Genomic DNA, 26,705 nt, shown 5'->3' with positions numbered 1-26,705 from the left:
CGTGTGAACAAGGGAGGGTAGTAAAGAGAGGAGGAGAGAGAGAAACCCAAGCAGGCCTCGCACTGTCAGCATGGAGCCTGGCTCAGGGCTTGAACTCCCCAACCATGAGATCATGACCTGAGCCGAAATCAAGAGTCAGAGGCTTAACCAACTGAGTAAACCAGGCGCTCCAATCACATCTAATCTTAAGGGAGGCTGGGTTATATCGATTCTAGCCTGACCTAGTCATGTACCTAGCCTAGAACTCAAATTCTATTTCTAAAAGGAAGAGGGGAGAATGGCTAGGATACTGGAAGATAGCTGTCTCAACTACAGACATCTATAGAAAACTTGCAGTCAAATTTTTGTTAATGTTGCTTTCTTGTTTGTTTGAGTCCTTATTTTTTTCCTCCTTGTCCCCTTCCTCCCTCTCTTGGAAATGTCAATTTAGGCCATTTTCCAATTTTTTAATTTGGAAGTTTTTTTTTCTTATTTGTATTTTATAACAAAGATATTACTGTCATATTTGTGAAAAAAATCTGATTTTCTTTAAATTTTTGATATTTGCCTTTTCTATCTGTGTATCATGCTTTTGGTACTTTTGCAGTTTTTAAACCCAATTTTCCTTCCTTTTAATCATATACTTTATATTCTAACACGTAGATTAATTTCTCCTCTTATATTGATTTAACGATTATTACGTGTAACTATCTTTATTTTTTATTTTTTATTTTTAAAAATTTTTTTTTCAACGTTTTTTTATTTATTTTTGGGACAGAGAGAGACAGAGCATGAACAGGGGAGGGGCAGAGAGAGAGCGAGACACAGAACTGGAAACAGGCTCCAGGCTCCGAGCCATCAGCCCAGAGCCCGACGCGGGGCTCGAACTCACGGACCGCGAGATCGTGACCTGGCTAAAGTCGGACGCTTAACCGACTGTGCCACCCAGGCGCCCCAATCTTTATTAAAACGTATAGCTTTTCATTATTACTTTTTTTTTTGCCTCTTTTCATTAGCTATCTCTGATGGCTGAAAAACTTTTATACCATCACTTTTATACCATAACTTTTATAAGGAAGCTTATAGAAGATATTGCTGTAGGAGCTTAAGGAAAATAGAGGTAGTGCTTCCAGTGATGGCTTTCTAAGATGGAAAGCGGTTGTAGAGTTGCCTAGAGTGCCCTCCCTTCCCTAGATTGAATGTAAATTAGACACTGTGTTTTAACAAAGAGAACCCTAGAAAAGTAGCTGGGGTCATTGATTAAAGGACAGATAACTTGCTGCCACACTTTTGATGATGGGTTTTACATTCTTTCTAGCAGAAGTTATCTTTAGTTTATTTGTATAGGATTTTAGAGGTAGCTTTGCTGTGTAATTAGTTGAAGAGTCAGTTTGTTAACTAGAAAATGAGAGAGAACTCACTTGCTAATACTGCTTTTGAAGGAAGAAATTCAGAAAATATATTTTTGGAGAAGTTAAAGGAAAATAGTATTCCTGCTCCTCGCTCTGTTGGCAGTATTAAAATCAACTTTACCCCTCGAGTATTTCCAACTGCTCTCCGGGAATCACAAGTAGCAGAAGAAGAGGAGGTAAGTATATTTGCTGTTAGTTACAGTGATCACAATGAAAATATTTTTTATTTCATCTTTTAAAACTAGTACTGGTTCTGAATTTAAGTATTCATTAGACTAAAGATATTACTTCTTGAATATATTTTAGTATTTCCTTATGGAAAAGTATTTTGCAGAATTTTTTTGTCTCCAGATTCAGTATGCAGTATTATTGCTTTTTCCAGGAGATAAACACTTGCCATCTATTTTATCAAATACATTATTTTCTTTTTTTTTTAATTTTTTAAACATCTATTCATTTTTGAAAGACAGAGACAGAGCGTGAGCAGGGGAGGGGCAGAGAGAGAGGGAGACACAGAATCTGAAGCAGGCTCCAGACTCTGATCTGTCAGCACAGAGCCCAACATGGGGCTTGAACTGATGGACCACAAGATCATGACCTGAGCTGAAGTTGGAAGCTTAACCAACTGAGCCACCCATATGCCCCATACATCATTTTCTATATTAGATTTGTAAACTTGTGTTTTGGTAATGGATTTGGACATTTATTGTTAATACAACAATTACTCATTATTAACGTTAGGTATTTCTAATGTGACATTCTAGAATATCTCTCATTCATTTATAAATACCTGGGCCCTGGCATTTTGAATGTTTTATCTTTAGGTATATAGACTCTAAGAACTGCATTATTTTTTACTACAAGGTGTTAAGTGTTGCCTCTCACAATTCAAAACTTGTGGAAATGATTGAAAATCCTTAAGACATAATGACAGTTTATAAATATTAACTATTTTCTTATTAAACAATATATTCTAAATTTTATTATTTATAAAGTTATTTCTAGAATTATAAAAGTATAATTATTTAAAAATCATTTATGGGGTGCCTGGGTGGCTCAGCTGGTTGAGCGTCCAACTTTGGCCCAGGTCATAATCTCGCTGTCCATGAGTTCAAGCCCCCTGTTGGACTCTGTGCTGACAGCTCGGAGCCTGGTGCCTGTTTCAGATTCTGTGTCTCCCTCTCTCTTTGCCCCTCCCCCACTCGTGCTCTGTCTCTCTCTCTGTCAAAAATAAGCATTAAACAATTTTTTTAAAAAGAAAAAATAAAAGTCATTTATGTATTTTTCAATATAGAAAAACAAATGTGTTATAGATAAGAAAAATAAAATAATAATCCCATGAACTCCCACAAACTCCCATTTGTATGAAATTTGGACTAGAAATTTTTGTGTGTTTGGTCTTAACTATCTGGTAATGTTAAACAAAAAAGGATAAAAACTGAAAGTTTAAAAAAATCAGCATTATCAAATAGTATAGTAGTCTACTCAGGCTGCTGTAACAAAATACCCTAGACTGAGTGTCTTAAACAACAGACATTTATTTCTCAAAGTTGTGGAGGCTGGAAAGTCCAAGATCAGGGTACAGGGAGTAGTGGGAGGAGAGCTGTGTTCTGGTCTCTTCCTCTTCTTATAAGGACACTAATCCCATCATGCGGGCCCCATTCTCATGACCTCATCTAAACTTGATTACCTCCAAAAGTCCTACTTCCAAATACCATCACCCTGGGGATTAGGGCTTCAACATACGAATTTTGGGGGTCACAAATATTCAGTCCATAACAGATAGTATTTCCATTTTATATAGAAGCTGGCAAATGTCAAAGTAGCTGTTAATAAAAATAAGATTTTTGTGTCCTTCATTAGACTTCTCTGATTTCAGTGGTTGCACAAACAAGCGGAAGCACGGAGAGCATTGAATACTGATATTCCTGAACTTTCTGATTTAAAAGAAGAAGAAAAGAATCCAGAATGGCTGAAGGACAAAGGAAAGTACGTTGTTTGGACTCTGGCTATGAGATTTATAATAAATTTAGGTAGACCGTAGTACTAACTACATTTTCTAGGTATCTTGACATATGTGCTTATGTGTGTATGTTGTTGGGGAAAGATAATCCAAATAAGCCAATTAGATAGGCAGGGCCTCCATATTTAAAAAGTCAGATTGTATAACAAATAAGGCTCTTATTTTTATTTGATTTTGCATTTAAATATCATAGAAATGAAACATATCACTTATTAAAATCCCTTTTAAAATCACTTATATTTAACATAAGTCCTTCCTAGAAATGTGTTTTTCAGAAACTATAGCTTCTTCGATTATTCATCTCCATCTTTAAAAGATTACCAAATTTATCTTACAAATTTTCATTTTATATCCATGAAATCCTTTTATTTGTTTCTATGTTGCTCTGTGTGTGAATATTTTTTAAAATGTTTATTTATTTATTTTGAGAGAGAGAGAGAGAGCGCATGCGAGCGCACAAGTTAGGGGAGGGACAGAGAGAGAGGGAGAGAGAGAATCCCAAGCAGACTCTGCATGATCAGAATGGAGCCCAATTTGGGACTCAGTCTCACGACCATGAGATCATGACCTGAGCTGAAATCAAGAGTCAGATGCTTAACCGACTGAACCACTGAGGCGCCCCTATGTGTGAATATTTTTATACGGTTATCAAAAACAGTACAATCTGATACATTATGAATGGCAATTTGATTTCATATTTTGAGGCAGTTGTAGATATTACTTATTGTATTTCATGACATAGACTTTTATTTTTTTATTGTTGCCATAATAAACTATCATGAATTTAGTGGCTTAAAACAACACAAATTTATGATCTTACAGTTTTGGAAATCAGAAGTTCAAAATGGGTTTCACTGGGCTAAAATCAAGGTATCATCTGTGTTTCTTCTACAGCCTATAGGAAAGAATCTATTTGCTTTCGTTTTCCAGTTTATAGGTTGCCTACATTCCTTGGCTTGTGGCCTCCAGCCAGCAATTGCATCACTCCAACCTCTGCTTCCATAATCCCATCTCCTTCTCTCGCTCTGACTTTCCTGCTTCCCTCTTTCTTTTATAAGGATCCTTGTGATTACATTAGTATCCTTTGCTTAATCCTGAATTATCTCCCACCTCAAGACCTTAATTTAGGCCAGTCTGTGGAATCCTTCCTGCCATGTTAGGTGACAAAGTCACAGATTCTGAGGATTAGGATATGGACATCTTTTGGTGGGGTCGTCTCCATTATCTGTCTACCACAATGTCTGCATCTGTATTTTTCTTTTCTTATTTTTTCTTGGTCTTTTTGCTTGTTACACCACCAGGGATTAATATGTAGAGTTGAACTGAAGTGACAATTTTTCTGAAGGTCAGAGGCCTGGGGCTGACAAGTTGGCTTCTTTTACTTCCAACATTAAAGTCTTACATGATCCTTCCTCCTCTTTCTCCCCTTCCCTGCCTCCCTTCCTCTCCATTTATCCAACCATTAAATAAACATCTATTAATTGTTTGCCATTTACCAACTAGCCTCTGAGCTACAAAGATCAGTGCAGGAGACATACTTATACGAATACTTATAATACTTTGTGAGAAGTACAATACATAGAAAAGAACAAAGTAAAATGAGAGTACATAAGAGGGACATTTACCCCTAAAGGAAGGAAGGTATGTTCAGAAAAAGCTTCATAGCAAATATAGCACCTGAGATCCTCAGTGATAAGTAGAAGTTTTAAGAGAAAGGAAAATAAAGGCATTCATTTCAAGTATTGGAGAAAATATGAACAAAAGCTCAAGAGACAAGAAATGGTGTGATATATGGGTCAGGAACTATGTGTGGTTTATTTTTTGCTAAAACATAAAATTTGAGGCTAGGAGTAATGACAAATGAACCTAGAAAAATCATCAGGGCCTTGTGTGTTTGGTTAAAATTCTTTTTTTTAATTTATTTTTTAATTCAAGTATAATTACCATTTGGTGTTATATTAGTTTCAGGTATAAAATACAATGATTCAGCATTTCTATACATCACTCAGTGCTCATCATGATAAGTTACTCTTAATCCCCTTCATCTATTTTACCCATCCCCCCATCCACCTCCCATCTGGCAACTACTAGTCTGTTCACTATATTTAGGAGTCTAGTTTTTTTTTTTTTTTAGATTTTTTTTAGATTTTATTCTGTAAGGAGAGGGAAAAAATGTGTTGCAGAAAACACAGCAAAGGCCTTGAACTGGCCTTGTGGTAGGTGGTGTTGTAGGGGTGAAGAGGAGGGCAAATTGAGAAATAATGATGAGATAAAATAGGCAGAACCTCTTGATGGATTTGGAGGGAGTAAGAAGGAGGAGTTCTCAGTTTCTAGTTTGAATGATTGATTGCATGCTGTCACCAGCTAAATTAGGGAATACTAGATGAGAGGCTCATCAGGAGAGAATGCAGGTAAGTTCAGTTTTTAATATATTGAGTTTGAGATGTCTCTGGGCCATTCTGGGTGACACTGTCTGGCAAGTTTGAAACTCAGAGGAGAAGCCAGTACTGTAGACATAGATTTGGAGCTTATCAACATTTATATTGTAGTTAAATTTATAAAAGTGTCTGAGATATCCACAAAGAGTGTGTAGACCTGGAGAGTAGTGGCCTCAGGATAACACTCTGTGACCTACCAACATTTGAAGGTCTGGCAAAAGGAAGGAGTACACAAAAATATTCCCAGAAGCCAATGGAGCAGAAAGTTGAAACAGTTTTTGTTTTGTTTCTTTAAGAATATAAAAGATTTGAATAGATTTGGAGACAAGAGAAAGAAGAGATGATTGAAATCCTCCTGAGCAGAGTGAAGAAAATTGGGTCAAAGCCAAGAATTGGATGGATTGTCTTGATTTTGTCCTTTTTATCCAATTGGTTAGCCTTAGTGAAGACAGAGTTTGGTTTGGCTATGAATTGTTCCTCCTTGCAGCCTGAGAATGCTAAAATGGGCAAAGCTGAGTGGGCTGTCCTGTTGGATTGATTACTTTGCTCTAGAAAATGTTGATGGATTGACTTGGAATAGACAGAGATACTTCATTTTCTGAGATTGGAGGGAAGAATAGTGGAGACAAGTATATATCTAGATAAGGGAAATTGATTAGTGAATACTGTTGGCTCTGCCAGGTTGAGAACATGAATTCATAGAGATGTCAGTACAGCTGTGTGATTTATCTCCTTTAGGGTTTGGTCTTCTTTCGGATTTAAGAATAGATCTTGGGCCAGAGTGGGAATTTTAACTGACAAGTACAGTAAAAGACTAGTAGTGCAAGGGACCAGATTGCTCATAGAAAAATAGCTCAGTTGGGGCGCTTGGGTGGCTCAGTCAGTTAAGCATCCGACTTCAGCCCAGGTCATGATCTCACAGTTCGTGAGTTCAAGCCCCCTGTCGGGCTCTGTGCTGTCAGTTCAGAGCCTGGAGCTTGCTTCGGATTCTGTGTCTCCCTCTCTCTGCCCTTCCGCATTCACATTCTGTCTCTCAGACAATGAATAAATGTTAAAAAAAAAAAAAATTTAAAAAAAGAAAAATAGCTCAGGTATTGAGCCACAAAGTCCAAGTTGGGTTACACAGGAAGAGATGCCAGGCAACTCAGTGGCTCAGTTGGTTAAGCATCTGACTCTGGATTTTGGCTCAGGTCATGATCTCATGGCTCAGTGTTTTTGAGCCCTGAGTTGGGCTCTGTGCTGATCGTGCAGAGCCTGCTTGGGATTCTGTCTCTTCCTCTATCTCTGCCCTTCCCCCCCTTGTGCTAGTGCTAGTGCAAGCTTTCTCTCTTTCAAAATAAATAAATAAACTTAAAAAAAAAAGGAAGGGAGAGATCCCATGAGGGGCTCATTGGACTAAGAGAAAATGGAGCAATTAAGAAATTAGAGGGTACTGTTAAGACAGAAGACTTAGTATAAAGGGAAAGTTGGCAGAATAGAAAGTTGTGATTAGTGGCTGGGATTCCAGAGTTTGATATTTCCAAGGTAGTGCAGTTCAGGTGATGATGAAGGCCAAGGTGTGGCCCTGGGAGTGGGTAGCAGAAGTACACTTGAAAGGAAGGCATGATGACTTAAGGAGTTTCAGGTTTTTCAAGACTAAATTGATGAATGGACCATAGACATAAACTTTAGAATCTTCTGGAATCATGGCAGAAGTCGGGATAGAGACAGATGCTGGGAACCAGTTTCAAAGGCCTTAATGAATATGAGAAGAGTGATTTTAACTTTTCTCTCTCTCTTTCTCTTAAGGTAGGCTCCATGCCCAACATAGGATTCGAACTCATGACCTTGAGATCAAGAGTTGAACACTTCTAACAACTGAGCCAGCCAGTTGTCCCAGGAGAATAGTGACTTTTAAAAAGACAGGAGATGACAGTGACTAGAAGGCTGTAGGGGGAAAGATGTCAGGAATATCAAAGGATAATGACTGCGTATAAAGAGAGAGTTTGATTTTATATCTGGCAGAAGAGAGTCTGAAGAATGCCAGTTTCTACAGTCCTAACCCCTGATGTGGGGACTCAGGAAGGGATGCAGTGGAGAGGGTGGTAGAGATTAGCATTGCCCTGAGGACAGAGCCAAGTTTATTTTAGATGGGATTGTTAAGAAAAGTTAAGGGTATAGGAAAGGAATGAGAGGTGGAGTCAGTTATGGCAAAACCTGGAATAAGAAAGTGCAAAGGAGGGGCACCTGGCTGGCTTGTTCGGTAGAGTGTGTAACTCGTGATCTGGGGTCTCGAGTTCCAGCCCCACTTTGAACGTAGAGACTGCTTTAACAACAACAAAAAAAAAATTGCAAGGGTGCCTGGGTGGCTCTGTCGGCTAAACAGCTTACTTCGGCTCAGGTCATGATCTCACGGTTTGTGAGTTTGAGCCCCGCATCTGGCTCTGTGCTGACAGCTCAGAGCCTGGGGCCTGCTTTGGATTCTGTGTCTCCCTTTCCCTCTGCCTGTCCCCTGCTCAGGCACACACACACACACACACACACACACACACTCTCTCTCTCTCTCTCTCTCTCTCTCAGAAATAAACATTAGAACAAAAATTAAAAAAAAAAAAAAAAGAAAGTGCAAAGGAGTAGAGGGGGATGGGAGTAGGAAAGAACGGCAACATGAAGACGGGGGAAAAGTGTGCTTTTACATCAGTGCTCAAAGATAACAGGGTTGATTGACACGGTGAGACAGGTCTTTGGTATAGGTGTTGTGATGCTGTGACTGGCTAAAGGTCCTAGGAGTGTTGGTTTGGTCTTCCTCTGATACCCTTAAGATGTGATTTGGGTTTAAGAGTAGAAAGGACAGATGAGATCATTGAGCCAGGGTTAGAATTTTGACTGATGCACACACACACTGATGCACACACACACGTGTGTGTGTGTGTGTGTGTGTGTGTGTGTGTGTGTGTGTATTAAGTTAAAATTAAAAATTAGGGGTGCCTGGGTGGCTCAGTTGGTTGAGTGTCCAACTTCGGCTCAGGTCATGATCTTGCATTTTGGGTTTGAGCCCCGTGTCAGGCTCTGTGCTGATAGCTCAGAGCCTGGAACCTGCTGTGTCTCCCTCTCTCTCTGCCCATCCCCTGCTTGTGCTCTTCTCTCTCTCTGTCTCTCAAAAAATAAAATTAAAATGTTTAAAATTTTTTTAATTAAATTAAATAACAATTTTTAAAAGTAAAATATTGAAATAAAATTGCTGGCAAAAGCAACAAATTGGCAGCAACCTAGTGCAAAAGTATACTTTGCAGCAGTCGGGCATGACTGGTAGATTATAATTACTTTTAGTCTCTTGTTTTTGTACCACTTTGCCTTACTACCTCCAATTAGGTAGGAAAAGAAAGAGAAGCAAAACAAGAGGAGAGGAAGAGAGCCGAGAATGAGGAGAGATGGAAGAAAACTTAGTAGCTAATAACACCCAGAGAAACAAAGTACAGTTAATCAAAATGCCAAGTACAAATAGATAAAAGGAAAGGTAAGACTTGTTAGAAGAATATCCTCACTAGCAATGTAATGCAATACAAAAGATAGAAATAGACATAATAGAACTGATTCAGAAACGGTTAGTTGACTTTAAGCCAAAGGATGAAATACCTTCATCTCCAGAGGCTTTGTTTCATGATAGCCTTCTATATTTACACAGGACAAAACTGTTCTTACTGTGCTAAAACTCATGGGACACTTGCTTCACAAAAGGGTAGAGGTGGACAAGCCTTTCAAAAACCAATAGCTTTTTCTTAGAAAAAGCCACAGATTGTTTTCATGTTTTTTGCCTAGCTTCCCACTACTGTATCTTAGTTTTAAATGCCAAATCTCTACCTTTTGGGAAAATACATAAGCTTAGGTAATTTTACTTGCTCATGAAAGCATTTTACCTTTTCCAATTAACGTTATGTACCAGATAGCTTTTCACTGAGAACATCTCATAAAACAGAGTCTAGATGCTCTAATATAGGTATATGCATGGTATGTATGATGTTATTTAACAGCCTTACATGACTCAGAATCTGTAAATAAATTTAATAGCTGTCCTTCTAGACACTTGTAATCACATGAAGTAAATGGACTGTAAATGGACCATTGTTCTGTCTCAAGGACATTACTCTGTGCTTGACTTTTAGTGTAAGTTCTTTTGGACCCTGTCTTAACTTTAGACTTACACACCTTCTTTCCCCACACTAGGGCCACTTGAATCCCATCTGCATACCTCACTCTCTACAGCCAAGTCTAATGTTAGATAGGAGGGAATCAAGGATATGTTATGCTACAATCCAGCATTGTATTGCTATTATTACATAAAAGCATTGTCTACCCTGGTTCTTGGGTCTGAATTTTCTTTTTAGTCTCTTGGCCTAAGTGTCATGTCAGATTTTGTCGCCTGCCTAGTACCCCATTCCTTTTAAGATTGAGGATGTCCTTTGCTTTTGCTTTCCCTTTTGCCACCAGGCTAATTCTACTCTGAGCCCCAACTTTGTTTGTAGGAGCCCACTACCTGATAACAGACTAACCTAGTCTGCCAGTCTGTATTTCCGTATCCTTATTGTTTGCATATGTTCTGTGTCTGGATTCGATCTGCCTTGCTGGATGTCTTTTACTTCATGTTGGACTTTTTGATGCTGATTATTGACCATCTTCTCCCAACACAGTATATAATTCTACTTGCCAAACTGAATTTCTTCCACATACTTAGGTTTGGGTCCATGCCCCAGCAAGAACTGTGAAGGTTTAGCCTACCACAGTTTCATGGATACCAGGAGAAGACATGAGACTCATGGGTTAGAGACAAAGGAATGTTATTCAAGGCACAGCAATCAGTGTGACTTTCATACTGGTTCCCTTTGCGCCTCAAGTCCCACAAGGCCAATGCATAGGCAGGCCTAGGTTTGAACCACAGCTGAGAACACCATGCTTAACACAATTTTTCATGAGAGGATTATAAGCAAATATGTCCAGCCTTTGACCCACAAGGAGATACTATCTTTTTTTCATACTGAACAGCAGATAAATCTGCTCTTTGCCCCAGAGGGAGACACTATATTTTCCAAGGCTATGTGCTATATGCACATCTTTGAAAAGATTGTCCCAAATAAAAGCCGTCTGTGCATCTGACATAAGATATGCACGAACATAAAATTCCCATGAAGAGTCATCTTCCAACAGTCCTTTGGACCTGCCTACTTTCAGGACAGATCTGCCAAATATGCCTTGCTCTCCTGCATTTTATTTATTAAAACAATTTTTTTTTTTTAAATTTTTTTTTTCAACGTTTTTTATTTATTTTTGGGACAGAGAGAGACAGAGCATGAACGGGGGAGGGGCAGAGAGAGAGGGAGACACAGAATCGGAAACAGGCTCCAGGCTCCGAGCCATCAGCCCAGAGCCTGACGCGGGGCTCGAACTCACGGACCGCGAGATCGTGACCTGGCTGAAGTCGGACGCTTAACCGACTGCGCCACCCAGGCGCCCCTAAAACAATTTTTTTAATGTTTATTTATTTTTGAAAGAGAGAGAGAGAGTGGGAGCTGGGAAGAGGGAGACACAGAATCTGAAGCAGGCTCCAGGCTCTGAGCTGTCAGCACAGAGTCCAACATAGGTGCTTGAACCCACAAACTGAGATCATGACCTAAGCTGAAGTTGGATGCTTAACCAACTGAGGCACCCAGGCACCCCTCTTCTGCATTTTAAAAACTATGTTTCTGGAGATAAGATGGTTTTCTTATACTTCTACCTTTTGCCTGAATTACAGAAGTTTAGAATCCATATTTATTCTCAGATCACTTCTTTGATGTAATTATCATTTTGTTCATTTGCTTGTTTGTATGCATTTTATAGCCCATAATACTCTATTGCAATACACTACCTGTTATGGCCTAACTTGTCATTTTGTTTAATATGTAGTTTCCTTTTCCTGTTTCCATCCTGAGTGCTAAATTGTAGTGGCTGACGTGCTTTCACAAAGGCATACTGATACTCAGCTTTAGAAGCTCTAGAGATACCCAAGAATGTTTTCTATGCTGAAAGATAAGATGCTGAAAGAGACAACAATTTTTGAAGTCTGTTCAGGGGCAGGTGGCTGTTACAGTTCCTATTGCCCACAAAACAGAGCCGTTCTGTCTTCTGTTGGAATATGTGTTGCTCCTGGCCCTATTGCTGTTGCTAAGCCCCACTACTTCTGATTTCTCCTAGCTGTCTTCTGCCCTTTTCTTTACTTCTCTCTACATCACTTCTTTCTTATCATTCCTGCCTCTGGTTGCTTCTCCCAGTCTTGTACAAAATCTTGGGCCCTTTGGCTATTGCTAATCAGAATGTTTCTTTCTTTACAAAGGCATACCCATCAGTCATCATAAAAATGACAGGATTGTTGGAGCTCCTGGGTGGCTCAGTCGGTTAAGCATCAACTTTGGCTTAGGTCATGATCTCACACTTCGTGGGTTCAAGCCCCATGTTGGGCTCTGTGCTGACAGCCCAGAACCTGGAACCTGCTTCAAATTCTGTCTCCTTCTCTCTCTGCCCCTTCCCCCCTCACTCTGTCTCTCAAAAATAAATAAACATTAAAAATGACAGGATTTGGGGCATCTGGGTGGCTCAGTCGGTTGAGCGTCTGACTTCGGCTCAGGTCATGATCTCACACTCCATGAGTTCGAGCCCCGTGTCAGGCTCTGTGCTGACAGCTCGGAGCCTGGAGCCTGCTTCAGATTCTGTGTCTCCCTCTCTTTCTCCGCCTCTCCCCTGCTCATGCTCTGTCTCTCTCTGTCTCTCTCTGTCTCAAAAATAAATAAAAACATTAAAAAAATTTTTTTTAAATAATAATAAAAAAATAAAAATGACAGGATTGTTTGCAATTGTTCATGTCTCTTTTATTCTCACTATACATTCAGTATAATAAGCACTCAGTATGTGTTGAATTAATGAGTACTTTTGCATAATTCTTTTCACTGGCATTGCCTTATTTCGAACATCAATGAAGACTTCATGGTTATTAACTTCTCTGCTTAAATTGTTCAAAGGTTACTGCCCTTTGGATACAGGTTTAATTTTTTCCCTTTCCTTTTGAAATTTGGCTGTTTCCAAGTTCAAAATCATTCTGAAAGCCATACGGCAGATTTTTGGATTTTTGTAGTGACATTAAAGTTAAAGAAAAGTAATGTTCATTTGGATTTATATTTTAATACGTATATGTAAACTTTAAAAATATTTTAATACTTTATATTTCTTGCTATTATGCCTCCTACAATGGTTCTTTTAATAACACTCATTGTAGGGGCGCTGGGGTGGTTCTGTCAGTTAAGCGTCCGACTTCAGCTCAGGTCATGATCTCACAGTTCGTGGTTTCAAGCCCCACATCAGGCTCTTTGCTGACAGCTCAGAGCCTGGAGCCTGCTTTAGATTCTGTGTCTCCCTCTTTCTCTGCCTCTCCCCTGCTCATGCTCTATCTTTCTCTGTCTCTCAAAAATAAATGTAAAAATAGTTTAAAAATAATTTTCATTTTAAACTTTTCTTCCCTTCAAACCTGGGAAAATTTTTCTGATAAAACGTTTATATTATAAAACTATAAACTTATGTTAAAGATGAAAAATGGAATTGTTCTTCAAATGTATAGGTTAATATAAGATTTGTACAGTTATACAGACCAATGGAATAGATAGTCCAGAAATAGCTCTCCCCTCTATGATCAAATGATTTTCAATAGTTATTCAGTGGAGAAAGGACAGTCTTTTCAACACATGGTGGTGGGAAAATTGGAAATTCATATGCAAAAGAATGAAGTTGGGCCCTTACCTAACACCTTATACAAAAATTAACTCAAAAGAGATAAAAGATCTAAACAGAAGAGCTAAAACAATGAATTTCTTAGACTAAAACACAGAGTACTTTATGACATTGGATTTGGCAATATTTCTTGGATGTGACATCAAAAGCATAGACAACAAAAGACAAGTAAGTGGAAATGCATCAAAATTAAAAACTTGTACATGACGGGCACTATTAACAGAATGAAAAGACAGCCCATGGAATGGAGACAATATTTGCAAATCATGTATCTGATAAAGGGTTAATATCCAGAATATATTTAAAGAACTTCTGCAACTCAACAGTTTAAAAACTAAACAATCTTTTTAAAAAGTAGGCAAAGAAAATAAATATATAAATATATAAATATTTATATATTTTTCATACATATGTATATATGTATATACATATATATTCATATATATGTATATACATATATATTCATATATATGTATATATGAATATATATGTACATATATACGTATATACATATATATGTATATGTATATATATGTACATATGTGTATATATATATATTAGGCAAAGAACTTGAATAGGCTTTTCTCCAAAGAGGATTTCCAAAGGCAAAGGTGCATGAAAAGATGCTGAATGTCACTAATTATTTAGAAAATGCAAATCAGAGTCACAGTGGGATACTAATTTACATAGATTACACTGGGTATTATCAAAATAACAAAATAACCCAGAAAATAACAAGTGCTTGTGAGGATGTGGAGAAATTAGAAACCTTGAACATTGTTGGTGGAAATATAAATTGTACACAGTATGGAGCCCCCTCAAAAAAATTAAAAATAGAATTACCATATGATCCGGCAATTTCACTTTAGGGCATATACAGAAAAGAATTGAAAGCAGGGAAACAAACAGATATTTGTACACTCATGTTCATAGTAGCATTATTCACAATAGCCAGAAGGTAGAAGCAACCCAAGTGCCCATTGATGGATATTTTGGTAAACAAAATGTGGTATATCCATACAACAGAATATTCTTTTTTTTTAATATGAAATTTATTGTCAAATTGGTTTCCATACAACACCCAGTGCTCATCCCAACAGGTGCCCTCCTCAATGCCCATCACCCACCCACCTCTCCTTCCCACCCCCCCTCAAACCTCAGTTTGTTCTCAGTTTTTTAGAGTCTCTTATGTTTTGCCTCCCTCCCTCTCTAACCTTTTTTTTTTCCTTCCCCTCCCCCATGGTCTTCTGTTAAGTTTCTCAGGATCCACAAAAGAGTGAAAGCATATGGTATCTCTCGTTCTCTGCATGACTTATTTCACTTAGCATAACACTCTCCAGTTCCATCCACATTGCTACAAAAGGCCATATTTCATTCTTTCTCATTGCCAAGTAGTATTCCATTGTATATATAAACCACAACTTCTTTATCCATTCATCAGTTAATGGACATTTAGGCTCTTTCCATAATTTGGCTATTGTTGAGAGTGCTGCTATAAACATTGGGGTACAAGTGCCCCTATGCATCAGCACTCCTCTATCCCTTGGGTAAATTCCTAGCAGTGCTATTGCTGGGTCATAGGGTAGATCTATTTTTAATTTTTTGAGGAACCTCCACACTGGTTTCCAGAGCGGCTGCACCAGTTTGCATTCCCACCAACAGTGCAAGGGGGTTCCCGTTTCTCCACATCCTCACCAGCATCTATAGTCTCCTGATTTGTTCATTTTAGCCGCTCTGACTGGCGTGAGGTGATATCTGAGTGTGGTTTTGATTTGTATTTCCCTGATGAGGAGTGATGTTGAGCATCTTTTCATGTGCCTGTGGGACATCTGGATGTCTTCTTTAGAGAAGTTCTATTTGTGTTTTCTGCCCATTTCTTCACTGGATTATTTGTTTTTTGGGTGTGGAGTTTGGTGAGCTCTTTATAGATTTTGGATACTAGCCCTTTGTCTGATATGTCATTTGCAAATATCGTTTCCCATTCTGTTGGTTGCCTTTTAGTTCTGTTGATTGTTTCCTTTGCAGTGCAGAAGCTTTTTCTCTTCATGAGGTCCCAATAGTTCATTTTTGCTTTTAATTCCCTTGCCTTCGGGGATGTGTCAAGTAGGAAATAGCTGTGGCTGAGGTCAGAGAGGTTTTTTTCCTGCTTTCTCCTCTAGGGTTTTGATGGTTTCCTGTCTCACATTCAGGTCCTTTATCCATTTTGAGTTTATTTTTGTGAATGGTGTATTCTCAATAGCCTTAAAGGGAAGAAACTCTTGTTACATGTTACAACATGGATGAACCTTGAAGACATTACGCTAAGTAAAACAAGCCAGTTACAAAAGGAAAAATACTGTATAATTGCACTTATATGAGGTACCTACAGCAGTCAAATTCATAGGACAGATAATAGAACGGTGGTCATCAAAGGTAGGAGGTAATGGGATGTTAATGTTTAATGAGTACAGATTTTCAGTTTTGGAAGGTGAAAAACTTCTAGAGTTGGATGTTGATGATGATTGCACAACAATGTGAATGTACTTAATGCCACTAAACTATACATTTAAAAATGGCTAAAAATGGTACATTTTATGTTATGTATATTGTGCCATAATTAAAAAGGGGAGGGGGAGCTTGTAGTAGACACTATAGGTTATCCAGCCAAAATGTATGCCCTCCCTTTATCCTTATTGGCTGAGACCTTATTTTGGTTAGGAGTGTAGACTGTATTACCCATGTGACCAAGTCCTGAGATAAATTCTGATTGACTTCAACAAATCAGGGTTTTCACTGCACTGCTGGTGGGTTTATTTGCTTGTGTTATTGTTTTGTTTTTAGATCTATGTTTTATTATAATGTTTATAAAAGCAGAGTATTAGGAAACAAAAACCCTAAATATCCATCATTAGGAGGAGACTGGTTTCAGAAATCCTGGCAGAAATTAGAGAATACTTTGCTTAAAAAAAAAAAAAATCTTTAAAAATAGTGTATCTCCAATTTTCTTAATATGAAAAGATTATCATATTGTTGAATTTTCTTAAATGCTCCCAAACAGCAATATGTAGTACTGAGGTGTAAAAGTGGGGAGAGAGAGAGACAGATGGGGAGAGAGATTGAGGAAGAGAGGGAGTGACTGGTGGTTTTATTAAGACAAAATATATATTTTTTAAAGTTTATTTTGAGAAAGAGCTTGAGGTGGGGGAGGGAAAGAAAGAGAGAAGAGAGAGAATCCCAAGCAGGATCCATTTCAGTGTGGAACTGATACAGGACTTGATATGGAACTGTGAGATCATGGTGACCTGAGCAGAAACCAAGAGTCAGACACTTAACCAACTGAGCCACCCAGGTACCCCAAGGCTTAATATTTTTTTCAGGTGGGTACTTTTGGTTAATGAGATGGGAAAGGAGGTGAACCAGGAGATTTCTGGAAAAGTTTTTTTTGCTCTCAAGGAGCATATACCAGAAGATACGGTCCCATTTTATTCTAATGAGTATCGTGCTTTGAATGTGGCACCTTAAGCTATGCAGTCATCTTATACTATGGGAAAAACCAGCCCTAGGATGAAGTAGCTTGTGAGTATAGTATAATGGAGAAGTGTAAGTAACCTTAGGCCTTGATAATATGTTCAAGTTGCTGATTTCATTGGGCATGGAGCCTTTCCCTCTGGAGTTGTTTTTCTGTTTTGTTTTTTTGTTTGTTTTCTTTTTAATTTTTTAAACTTACTTATTTTGATAGAGAACAAGCAGGGAAGTGGGGAGAGAAAGGGGGAAGAGAAAGAATCCCAAGCAGGCTCTGCCATGTGAGCACAGAGCACTACGTGGGGGTCAAATTCACAAACCGTGAGATTATGCCCTGAGCTGAAATCAGAAGTCTAAGGCTTAACTGATTGAGCCACACTGGCTTCCCTCTCTGGACTTTTTAAATGTGAGATCATTTACTTCCTTGTTTAAGCCAGTTTGAGTTGAGATCCTGTTACTTGCATTCCGAAACATCCTAGCTGATATGAGGCATTTCAGAAACATAAACTTTTACCAGAGAATTAGCTTTTCTAGTTTGTGCAAGTTATTTTAAACTTGAATCCGGATTACATTAGATGTCACAGTAGTGTTGTTTTACCTTTTACTAATGGTTTACTGGGTGCTTTTACTTTGATGTCATCAAGTTCTAGAACGGTACAGTATGCAGTACAGTCAACTGGAAATAAATACAAAGTGTTCTTTATATAGCAGTTTTATATTTGGTATTTTATTTTTTCCCTTTTTTGTGCATTTTCCAAAATTCTAGGAATTGTACATGAAAAATAAAAACCACTTTACATTTTAAATAAAACCCTTAATTATGTACATCTGTTTGAAGAGAATTTTGGAAGATTTAAACTATTAGATGCTTTTGTTTGCAAGTAATAAAAAAAATTTTTTAAACAATTTTAAACTCTGTTAAAAGGAATTTATTGGCTATGTAACTAAAAAGCTAAAGGTATGTTATATTTCAGGTAAAGCTTGATGCAGCAGCTTAATTGTATCACTAAGGACTCTGCTTCTGTCTGCCTTTTTATTCTTTTCATAATTCTATGGTATCAGCTTCATTCTAGTGCTGGCTCTTTTCATCGTGTTAAAAATGGTCACCACAGTTAGGGCTGTATGCTTTCTTCATTTGTATCCAGCAAGAGGAGTTTTCCCAACTTTTCATTCTCCAACATTGGAAACAAAGTCACAGGCTTCATTCTGAATAGACCAATTTAGGTCACAAGCTTATCCCCAAGTCAGTCATTGTAGCCAAGAGGATAGAAATATGCTTAGGGCTTAAACTACCATAGCTACCTTTGGAGGTGGGGGTGAGGTCAGTCCCATTCAGATTATATGTTGATACATGTGGAGGAAAGTAGGGGGCAGTGTAGCCTACAAACCATTGTATAGGGAATAGAAAAGGAGGTAAACCATCTCCTCTGCCAGATGTTACTAGATAGTATTTCTGTGTTCCTATTTCAATGTTATATTGTTTTCCTTTTTTTTTTTTGTCTCATTAGTAAATTGTTCGCAACAGAAAACTATTTGGCAGCTATTAATGCATATAACTTAGCCATAAGACTAAATAACAAGATTCCACTATTGTATTTGAATCGGGCTGCTTGCCACCTAAAACTAAAAAACTTACACAAGGCCATCGAAGATTCTTCTAAGGTATGTGTGTGTGTGTGTGTGTGTGTGTGTGTGTGTGTGTGTGTGTGTGTTGCTTTAAAATTGTTATCCTTATTTATTGGTTTAAATGATACCCTTCATGTGTTTTCTTTTAAATTTATGTAGTTGAGATGCAAGGATTATAAGAGTCATCTTGTTGGGCTTTTTTTTTTTTTTTTTTTTATTAAAAAAAAAATTTTTTTTTTTTGAATAGAAAAGAAACTTTTTTTTTTTTTTTTTTTTTTAGATTTCAAGTTTCATTAGAAATCCCCTATCAATTGCTCCTATATTTCCTTGATGTATCATTTGAAATTCACAAGGAAATTAGTAAATGTTTGTCAGTTGTGCTTACCCTTTTTCTTATTAAAGTTTTGCAGACTTACTGCAAGGTTGAAGGAAGAAAACTTGGTATTCCCTTGTTATCACTACCACTTGCACGGTAGGATAGCTCCCTAGTAATTTCCGATTTTCAGAGTAACTTAGTATATCCTAATTTCATTACTAATATCATGTCATTACTAATAAACTAGTTTTTTTCTCTTTTTTTTTCCATATCCAAGTAACCTGTCTACAGGGAAAATCACATGCAAAATCTCTTAAGTTGCCCCTTGAGATTGAAAATATGGAAGAAATAACCAGATCCTCATACTTTGATCTTATTAAGCTACTAAAAGATCTAGCAATATTCTTAGGATCCAGTTTTCCTTTTATTAGCACAATTCTGGCCACAAATATTTATTGAATGATTGAATGAACTGAAATGCCCAATTTGAATTTTTATAAAAGATCTCCAATACTCTTTAATCATTCCTGTTAATGAAGGTAAAAATGTAGAGGTTTCAAATGATAAACCAGAGATAACTTTGGGAGAGAGGGTATGAATCTTGTATAGGAACAATTGAACAATTCTTTAAATTGTTCAACCCAAATATAAGTATTTGATACATTTCTATATCAGTTAAGCCCAAAATTTTGGTGGGTGCAGACTTGAGGCTTGTTTCAGAGTTAATATTTTTACCATGTTTTTGCTCAAGTTTAAATTAGGAAATTGTCTTTCCCTCATTTTATTCTGTAAGGCATTAGAATTATTGACACCACCTGTTGCAGACAATGCTAATGGAAGAATGAAGGCACATATACGACGTGGAACAGCATTCTGTCAACTAGAATTGTATGTAGAAGGTAAGAAATTGATAGAAATGTTTTAAGTTACAAATTATACTCTGAAAAAAGTATCAATGGGATTATTTAAGATCATAACTTTTTAGGACTCCACTGTTTTATATTTTTAGCATTTAATGTATTCTTTGCAATTTATCTGACAAAAATGATTTTGAAATACTTAAAAAATTTATTGTTGTAGAAGGGAGTGAACAGCCAGTTTAGGTCTCAGAAAATGCTGTAGCATCAGACAACTTTTCTATAGAAAGATGTGTGATAAAGGTTATAAATGAGTCAGTTAAGGGGTGCCTGGGTGGCTCAGTTGGTTAAGCGGCCGACTTCGGCTCAGGTCATGATCTCGTGGTCGGTGAGTTCGAGCCCCGCATCGGGCTCTGTGCTGACAGCTCATAGCCTGGAGCCTGTTTCAGATTCTGTGTCTCCCTCTCTCTGACCCTCCCCTGTTCATGCTCTGTCTTTCCCTGTCTCAAAAATAAATAAAACGTTAAAAAAAAAATTTTTTTTTTTTTAAAATGATTCAGTTAAGATATGATGGAAATTTAAAATGAACTGCTTTGGACACACACACACACACACACACACACACACAAGCTCAGAAATAACTGATGTACTACCATATATGATCATTGCTTATATTTGTGGGACTGTGCTAAGGTTTGTAATTCAGCCTGGTGGATAGAAGCCATAACACTGATTTTTTATTGTTTTTTCGTTTTTAATGTGTTTGGGGACTGGTTTGCAGTTACTCATTTTGCTCCAAAGGCAAAAGTTTTTAGTAGTCAGTGTCTTACCGTTAATGTTCTTCTTCCCATACTTCTGTACCCAGAGGACCATTCAGCTTTCCTTTATTCAAGGCCTAAAGGTATACTCCTTGATGATGCCTTGCCAGGGAAGGGGCTAGTCTATATGGTTTTATTATTTCTGACTTTGTTTTTAAACTTGTTTCTGACATTTTTAGATTTCTATTTTTTTCGTTTTTTAAATTAAAAAAATTTTTTTTAATTTATTGAGAGAGAACGCACATGTGTGCACAAGAGAGAATTCTAAGCAGCTCCACGTGCATTGCAGAGCCTGATGCAGGGCTCAATCTCATGACTTAAGGTGAAATCAAGAGTCCTATGTCCAACTGACTGAACCACCCAGGTACCCCAGAGATTTTTCCAACCAAAGCACCCATATGAGATTTATATGTCCTGTTTTTGTTTTTGTTTTTTAAGTGTCTTGTCCAGCTTTGTGAAGATAAAAATTATGAATGCAGGAATGAAAGATTTTAAAGCATTCTTTAGAAATGATAGCACTATAGACTTTCTGAGCTAAAAGTACTCTTCATTTTAAAGATGAGAAAATGGAGGCTTGGGGAAGTTAAGTGCTTTACCTCAAGTGGCATGGCCAATCAGTAGCACTTAGAACTCAAGTTTCCTTATTCTCAAAGAAATTTTCCCACTGCTTATTTTGGTGAAGATTTAGACTTATTTGTGTATATATGTAACAACCAGCCCACAATGCTTTCCTTTTAAGCCAACTTTTCCTCAAAAGAATTCTGTAGGTATGATAGCTATAGAAAAAAACATAAACGATAATCTATGGATTATATAAAGTATGGATTGAGTCTACCAAAATTATTTTTTTAATCTAGAATCAAAAAAAAATTTTTTTTTAATATTTATTTATTTTTGAGAGAGAAACACACTGAGCGGGAGCAGGGGAGGTACAGAAAGAGAGGGAGACACAGAATCTGAAACAGGCTCGAGGCTCTGAGCTTTCAGCACAGAGCCCAACGCAGGGCTCGAACTCACAAACTACAAAACCTGAGCTGAAATTGGACATTTTACCGACTGAGCCACCCAGGCTCTCCTAATCTAGAATTTCTAAATAAGATGGCATTTTTCAAAAATGAGTCTGTTCATGCTTTAATGAGTTTAAGCTGTTAGCTTATTTGTACTTGAATTTAAAATAACTGTTTCTGAGGTGCCTGGCTTGCTCATTTGGAAGAGCATGTGACTCTTGATCTTGGCCCCACATTGGGTGTTGAGATTACTTAAATGAATTTTTAAAAACCCTAAAAAAACTGCTTCTTACAAAGTCCTGAGTGAAGTGAGTATAATTACTTCTGAAATTACTGAAAAATTTCTGCAGTATTTTAGAAATACTACATAGAGATGCATATATGAAAATGAGAATCTAATTGAAAACCTGGTACTTGTCCTGAACCATGTTCTTATTGGTTATTTTTAGTAAAAAAAAATTGTCTAGATAACACAAGTATGTATAAAATACTGATTTTATTGACTATCACTGCTATATAAATATAGGCTTACAGGATTATGAAGCTGCACTTAAGATTGACCCATCCAATGAAATTGTACAAAATGATGCTGAGAAGATTCGGAATATAATTCAAGGAACAGAACTAAAATCTTAATGACTGCTGAAGCAACTAGGTATTGTACCAGATATTGTTTGAAGTTTTTAAAAAAATAACTGGAGACATTAGGAATATTTGTAAATATGGCTGATTGTGCAGAATCACTTTCTCTTTAGTTCTCTAGTTCTGTAGAGGGCAAAATCTATAGATTTATATATTACAAATCTATGGAAGATTAAATGTGTGACTTGAATGGTTTCTGAATAAGTAAATCAAAACAAGAATGATTTAATTCTTCTTCAATACACAGATTAATTATATATATATATATATATATTTATACACACATATATATGTACATACATATACATACATATGTATATATGTATATATATATTGTTGTTGTTGTTGTTACTGAATTCAACTTGCCCTTAAAACTAACCAAATATTTGTTGGTGTGATGAGTATTAAGACACGGATTCATTTTTGACAAGGTAAAATTTGAAAATAAAAGACCACCTTAAAAAAATTTTTTTTAATTATATATACTACTTAGTTGTCTGAATGATTGACCTTGGTATAATCAATACTGATGTTCACTTAGTTTTCAATGCACAGAACCTTTTTTTTCCCTTTCATACTTCTCCACCACCTGTGTGGGAGGTTAGACCAGTTCAATCTAGCAAAACAACTGTTTGGGAAACCTTGTTTTCAGCTTCAGCTACAGGCAGTGTTCCCCAAAGCCTTGATCATATTTCATACTATCTGATGAAGGTAAGTTTTCTAGTACCTTCAAGTACAATAGGAAAAAGAAAAAAAGACAGCAAAGGGTGAAATGTTAACACAGAATATTATGATACTGGCATTTGATTGCACCACCACTTGTGTTGTATCACTGTGATGATGCAAGCATTAAGCAAAAACAGTATAGCTTCCCTTTTGCACATAGTAGTTATCACAATTGTCTGTTTATATTTAGAGGATTTTTAGAAAAATCAAACAATTTTTTAGGAGTAAGTTTTTATAGCATTTGGTCATCTGATATCATTCAAATGGACCATAAGACAGCTTCATTCTTTTTTTTTTTTTAACTCAATATTTTTTTTGAATGGGAACAGATAAGGTTAGTTCAGCAACCTTGAGACTTTTATAAAGCAACTTTTGATAACTTACATAGCAGCCTTGTCCAGTTATTAGACCTTCTAATAAGACTTGCTTCTAATAAGGATTGCTTTTGCTTATAATCAACACTGGTTTGTTAATTTATTTTTAAAAAATAAGTGTTACCAACATGAAGATGGGTCTTCATGTGTGTCAAATACCAGTTTGATGTTCAAAATATGTTAACCAACCTAGTGCTGCTTCAGGCTCTTCCTGTTACCATCCTCTCCCCCTCTCCCCCTACCCTCTCGAAAAAGACTGGGCCCAATAGCTGCCCTAAGGGCAAAAGATCTATCCTTGGAGGAATAGAAGAAGGGATAGTCTTAACTAGTTATGTGTGAATATTTTTTACCCTATCCTCTAAGTAAAGTCTTGGTTTAAATGCAACAGATGAATTTGTATTTACGAAATACTTGACCTCTTTTGAGCAATCTCCTATGGTTTACAAGGGACTTTTGTCTTAGATTGAAGTAGTGACAGAGTTGAAATATTGATACAACATTCCCATCTCTTTTATGATAAAAACATACCTCCCAAATAATAGTGCTAATTAAGGCCTGTGAATAAAAGATAAAAAAATTCTAATAGTAGTCCTTTGATTTTTTTCATAATGTCAATTATTTAATTGAAATTAATTTCAAGATACCAAATGGATAACAAACTAAATGTGGCTGTTACAGAAATGTAAACTGAAGGGATCTTTAATCATCTGAAGGGATCTTTAATCCCCCACTACTATGTGATTACCATACACATAAATACATAGTATACATGTTAATTAAAGATTTTTTGACAAATTTGGCTATGAAGAAATATCAAAACTATATCAAAATATTGATTACAAAGGAAAGATCAGACTTAGCACATTTTGCAGTGGATGCTTTACAGGAATAGAAAATAGTTATTGTTAGACTTAATTAAAAAAATATTTTCTAATATACCACTCACTTGCCCTTTGATAGTCACTTCGGAGTCAGGGTGGATGGGTAACTAGTTTGATTAAACCTGTTTTTATGTCATTAAAGTGCTTAAGCATTTTATGAGGACAGTTCATCTCTTTCTTCCCAGAAAGAGGTTTGTGAATTACATTAAGCAAAAGTGGTTTGTCCCAGACCAGGTTTGGTATAATTTTTTTAATACATTTTAGCTCTTTACTGACAGAAGTAAAAATGTTATTCCTAATAGATAGGTGCTATCTAATAGTTAAGTAGAAAGTAAACACATATGTTTGTATAAACATATCCTGTCCAGTTTTCCAGAGTCAAAGAAAACCAGAGCTGGACAGTAGTTAGAGCAGTAAAAACACATTTCACTTGGGAACTATTACAGGATAAGAAAAGAGATCTCAGTGTAGAATTGGGGTCTTTTCATAATATAGCATGGGCAATGGACAAGTGGTGATTAACAGCTAAGGAACAAGTTGGGGGTGGGGGTCGGAGTTGTCAGTGGATAGAAAATCACTAAGAGGAAACATCAGGGGTAGGGAGATTCTGGCTATATTAATCTAACAGGATTCTTGCTGAAGGCAGGCCAGGTTGATTGGGCATTACCTGGGGATGATGAGGGGTGAGGAATTTGGTCAAATATTGAGAGTGATTGAAATTAATGGTGGGGATTCTGGCTAACCCAACTTAGCATTATTCTTGCTAACAACTGAACTTGACAAGGCCCAAGGATGAGGCCCAGTTGGAAAGTGGCTAAAGGAACCTGTTTAGAGTTTGGTGAAGGAGAGACCACTTGTCACCAGCAAGCCAAGTACTTTCCAGTGAATCTCATCCATGTGCCAAATAAGGACAAAGGATTTTTGCACATACCATCTGGGGAAAGGGTTAGTAGGTGATCTCCCAAAAAGACTGACAACAGGAGTATTTCATTATCGTATTGATCTGATCTGGCTCAGTCTCACTCTCAAAGACCTATCAATAGCTGATCCATCTCTGAGTATCAGATTCACATTAACCCAGCTCAGGAGACTGCCTGGGCAAAACATACTGCCTACTTATTAATTATTAACCCAGCAAAACAGACTGCCTACTTATTAATTCATAATTAGAAATTGAGCATCTGCATGGGGATGATAGGTTATATGACAATTCACCTTTCCTTATAAACAGATGTATATAGTAAATCACATCATAAAATTGCTTGGTAAACATGTTAAAAGAAACAGGTCCAAAATGGAGTCACTTGTGGCTTCACAAGTGAATTCTACCAAACATTTAAAGAAGGGTTAATACCTATTCTTTTCAAACTATTCCAAAAAATGGAAGAGGAAGGAAAGCTTTCTATGAGGCCAGCATTACCCTGACACCAAAACCAGATAGAGTCACTACAAAAAAAAGAGAGAACTATAGGCCAATATCTCTGATGAACATAGATACATATATCCTCAACAAATTATTAGCAAACCAAATCCAACAATACATTAAAAAAAATCATTCACCACAATCAAGTGGGATTTATTCTCGGGATATAAGGGTGGCTGAATGTTCACAAATCAATCAACTTGATACATGACATCAGTAAGAAAAAGGATAGGGTTGCCTGGGTGGCTCAGTCAGTTAAGCTTAAGACTCTTGATCTGGGCTCAAGTCATGATCTCATGGTTGTGAGATCAAGACCCATATCAGGCTCCATGCTGAGTGGGGAGCCTGCATGGAATTCTCTCCCTCTCTCTCTCTCTCTCTCTCTCTCTCTCTCTCTCTGCCCCTCTCCTGCTCATGTGTGTGCACACTCTCTCAAAATAAATAAACATTAAAAAATAAGACAAAGGATAAAAAAATATTATTTTAATAGATGCAGAAAAACATTTGACAAGGTACAATATCCATTCATAATAAAAACCCTCAACAAAGTAGGGTTAGAGGGAATAGACATCCACATAATAAAGGCTATCTATGAAAAACTCACTGCTAACATCATCCTCAATGAGGAAAAACAGAGCTTTTCCCCCAAGGGAAGGAACAAGACAGGATTTCCACTCTCAAAATTTTCATTGAACATACTACTGGAAGTTTTAGCCACAGCAATTAGACAAGAAAAAGAAATGAAAGGCATTGGAATTGGTAAGGAGAGGTAAAACTTTCACTACTTGTAGATGACATACTATATATATAGAAAACCCTAAAGACTCCACCAAAAAACTTCGGAACTGAGAAATGAATCAGGAAAGCTGCAGGATACAAAATCAATATACA

The 26,705-nt window shown here is 37.0% G+C and overlaps 1 protein-coding gene across 4 annotated transcripts in view; it reads left to right on the top strand.

The window, feature by feature from the left end:
- DNAAF4 (dynein axonemal assembly factor 4) overlaps positions 1–26,705 on the top strand; it is a 70,254-nt gene that overhangs the window by 40,086 nt on the left and 3,463 nt on the right. For 2 of the 4 annotated variants that reach the window (XM_049613667.1, XM_049613666.1), the window contains exons 5-9: positions 1,422–1,567; positions 3,271–3,380; positions 18,653–18,806; positions 19,880–19,985; positions 22,295–22,423. In XM_049613667.1, the coding sequence (XP_049469624.1) occupies positions 1,422–1,567; positions 3,271–3,380; positions 18,653–18,806; positions 19,880–19,985; positions 22,295–22,404 (626 nt within the window). In that variant the 3' untranslated portion in view covers positions 22,405–22,423. Of the gene's footprint in view, positions 1–1,421; positions 1,568–3,270; positions 3,381–18,652; positions 18,807–19,879; positions 19,986–22,294; positions 24,094–26,705 lie in introns of those variants that run through there. The other 2 variants (XM_049613665.1, XM_049613668.1) reach the window with 2 other exon arrangements.

This window comes from Panthera uncia (assembly GCF_023721935.1).
Source record: "Panthera uncia isolate 11264 chromosome B3 unlocalized genomic scaffold, Puncia_PCG_1.0 HiC_scaffold_1, whole genome shotgun sequence".
In the NCBI taxonomy this organism is placed as follows: domain Eukaryota; kingdom Metazoa; phylum Chordata; class Mammalia; order Carnivora; family Felidae; genus Panthera; species Panthera uncia.
Note: the sequence above shows the minus strand (reverse complement) of the source record. Positions and strands in the feature narration are given on the sequence as shown.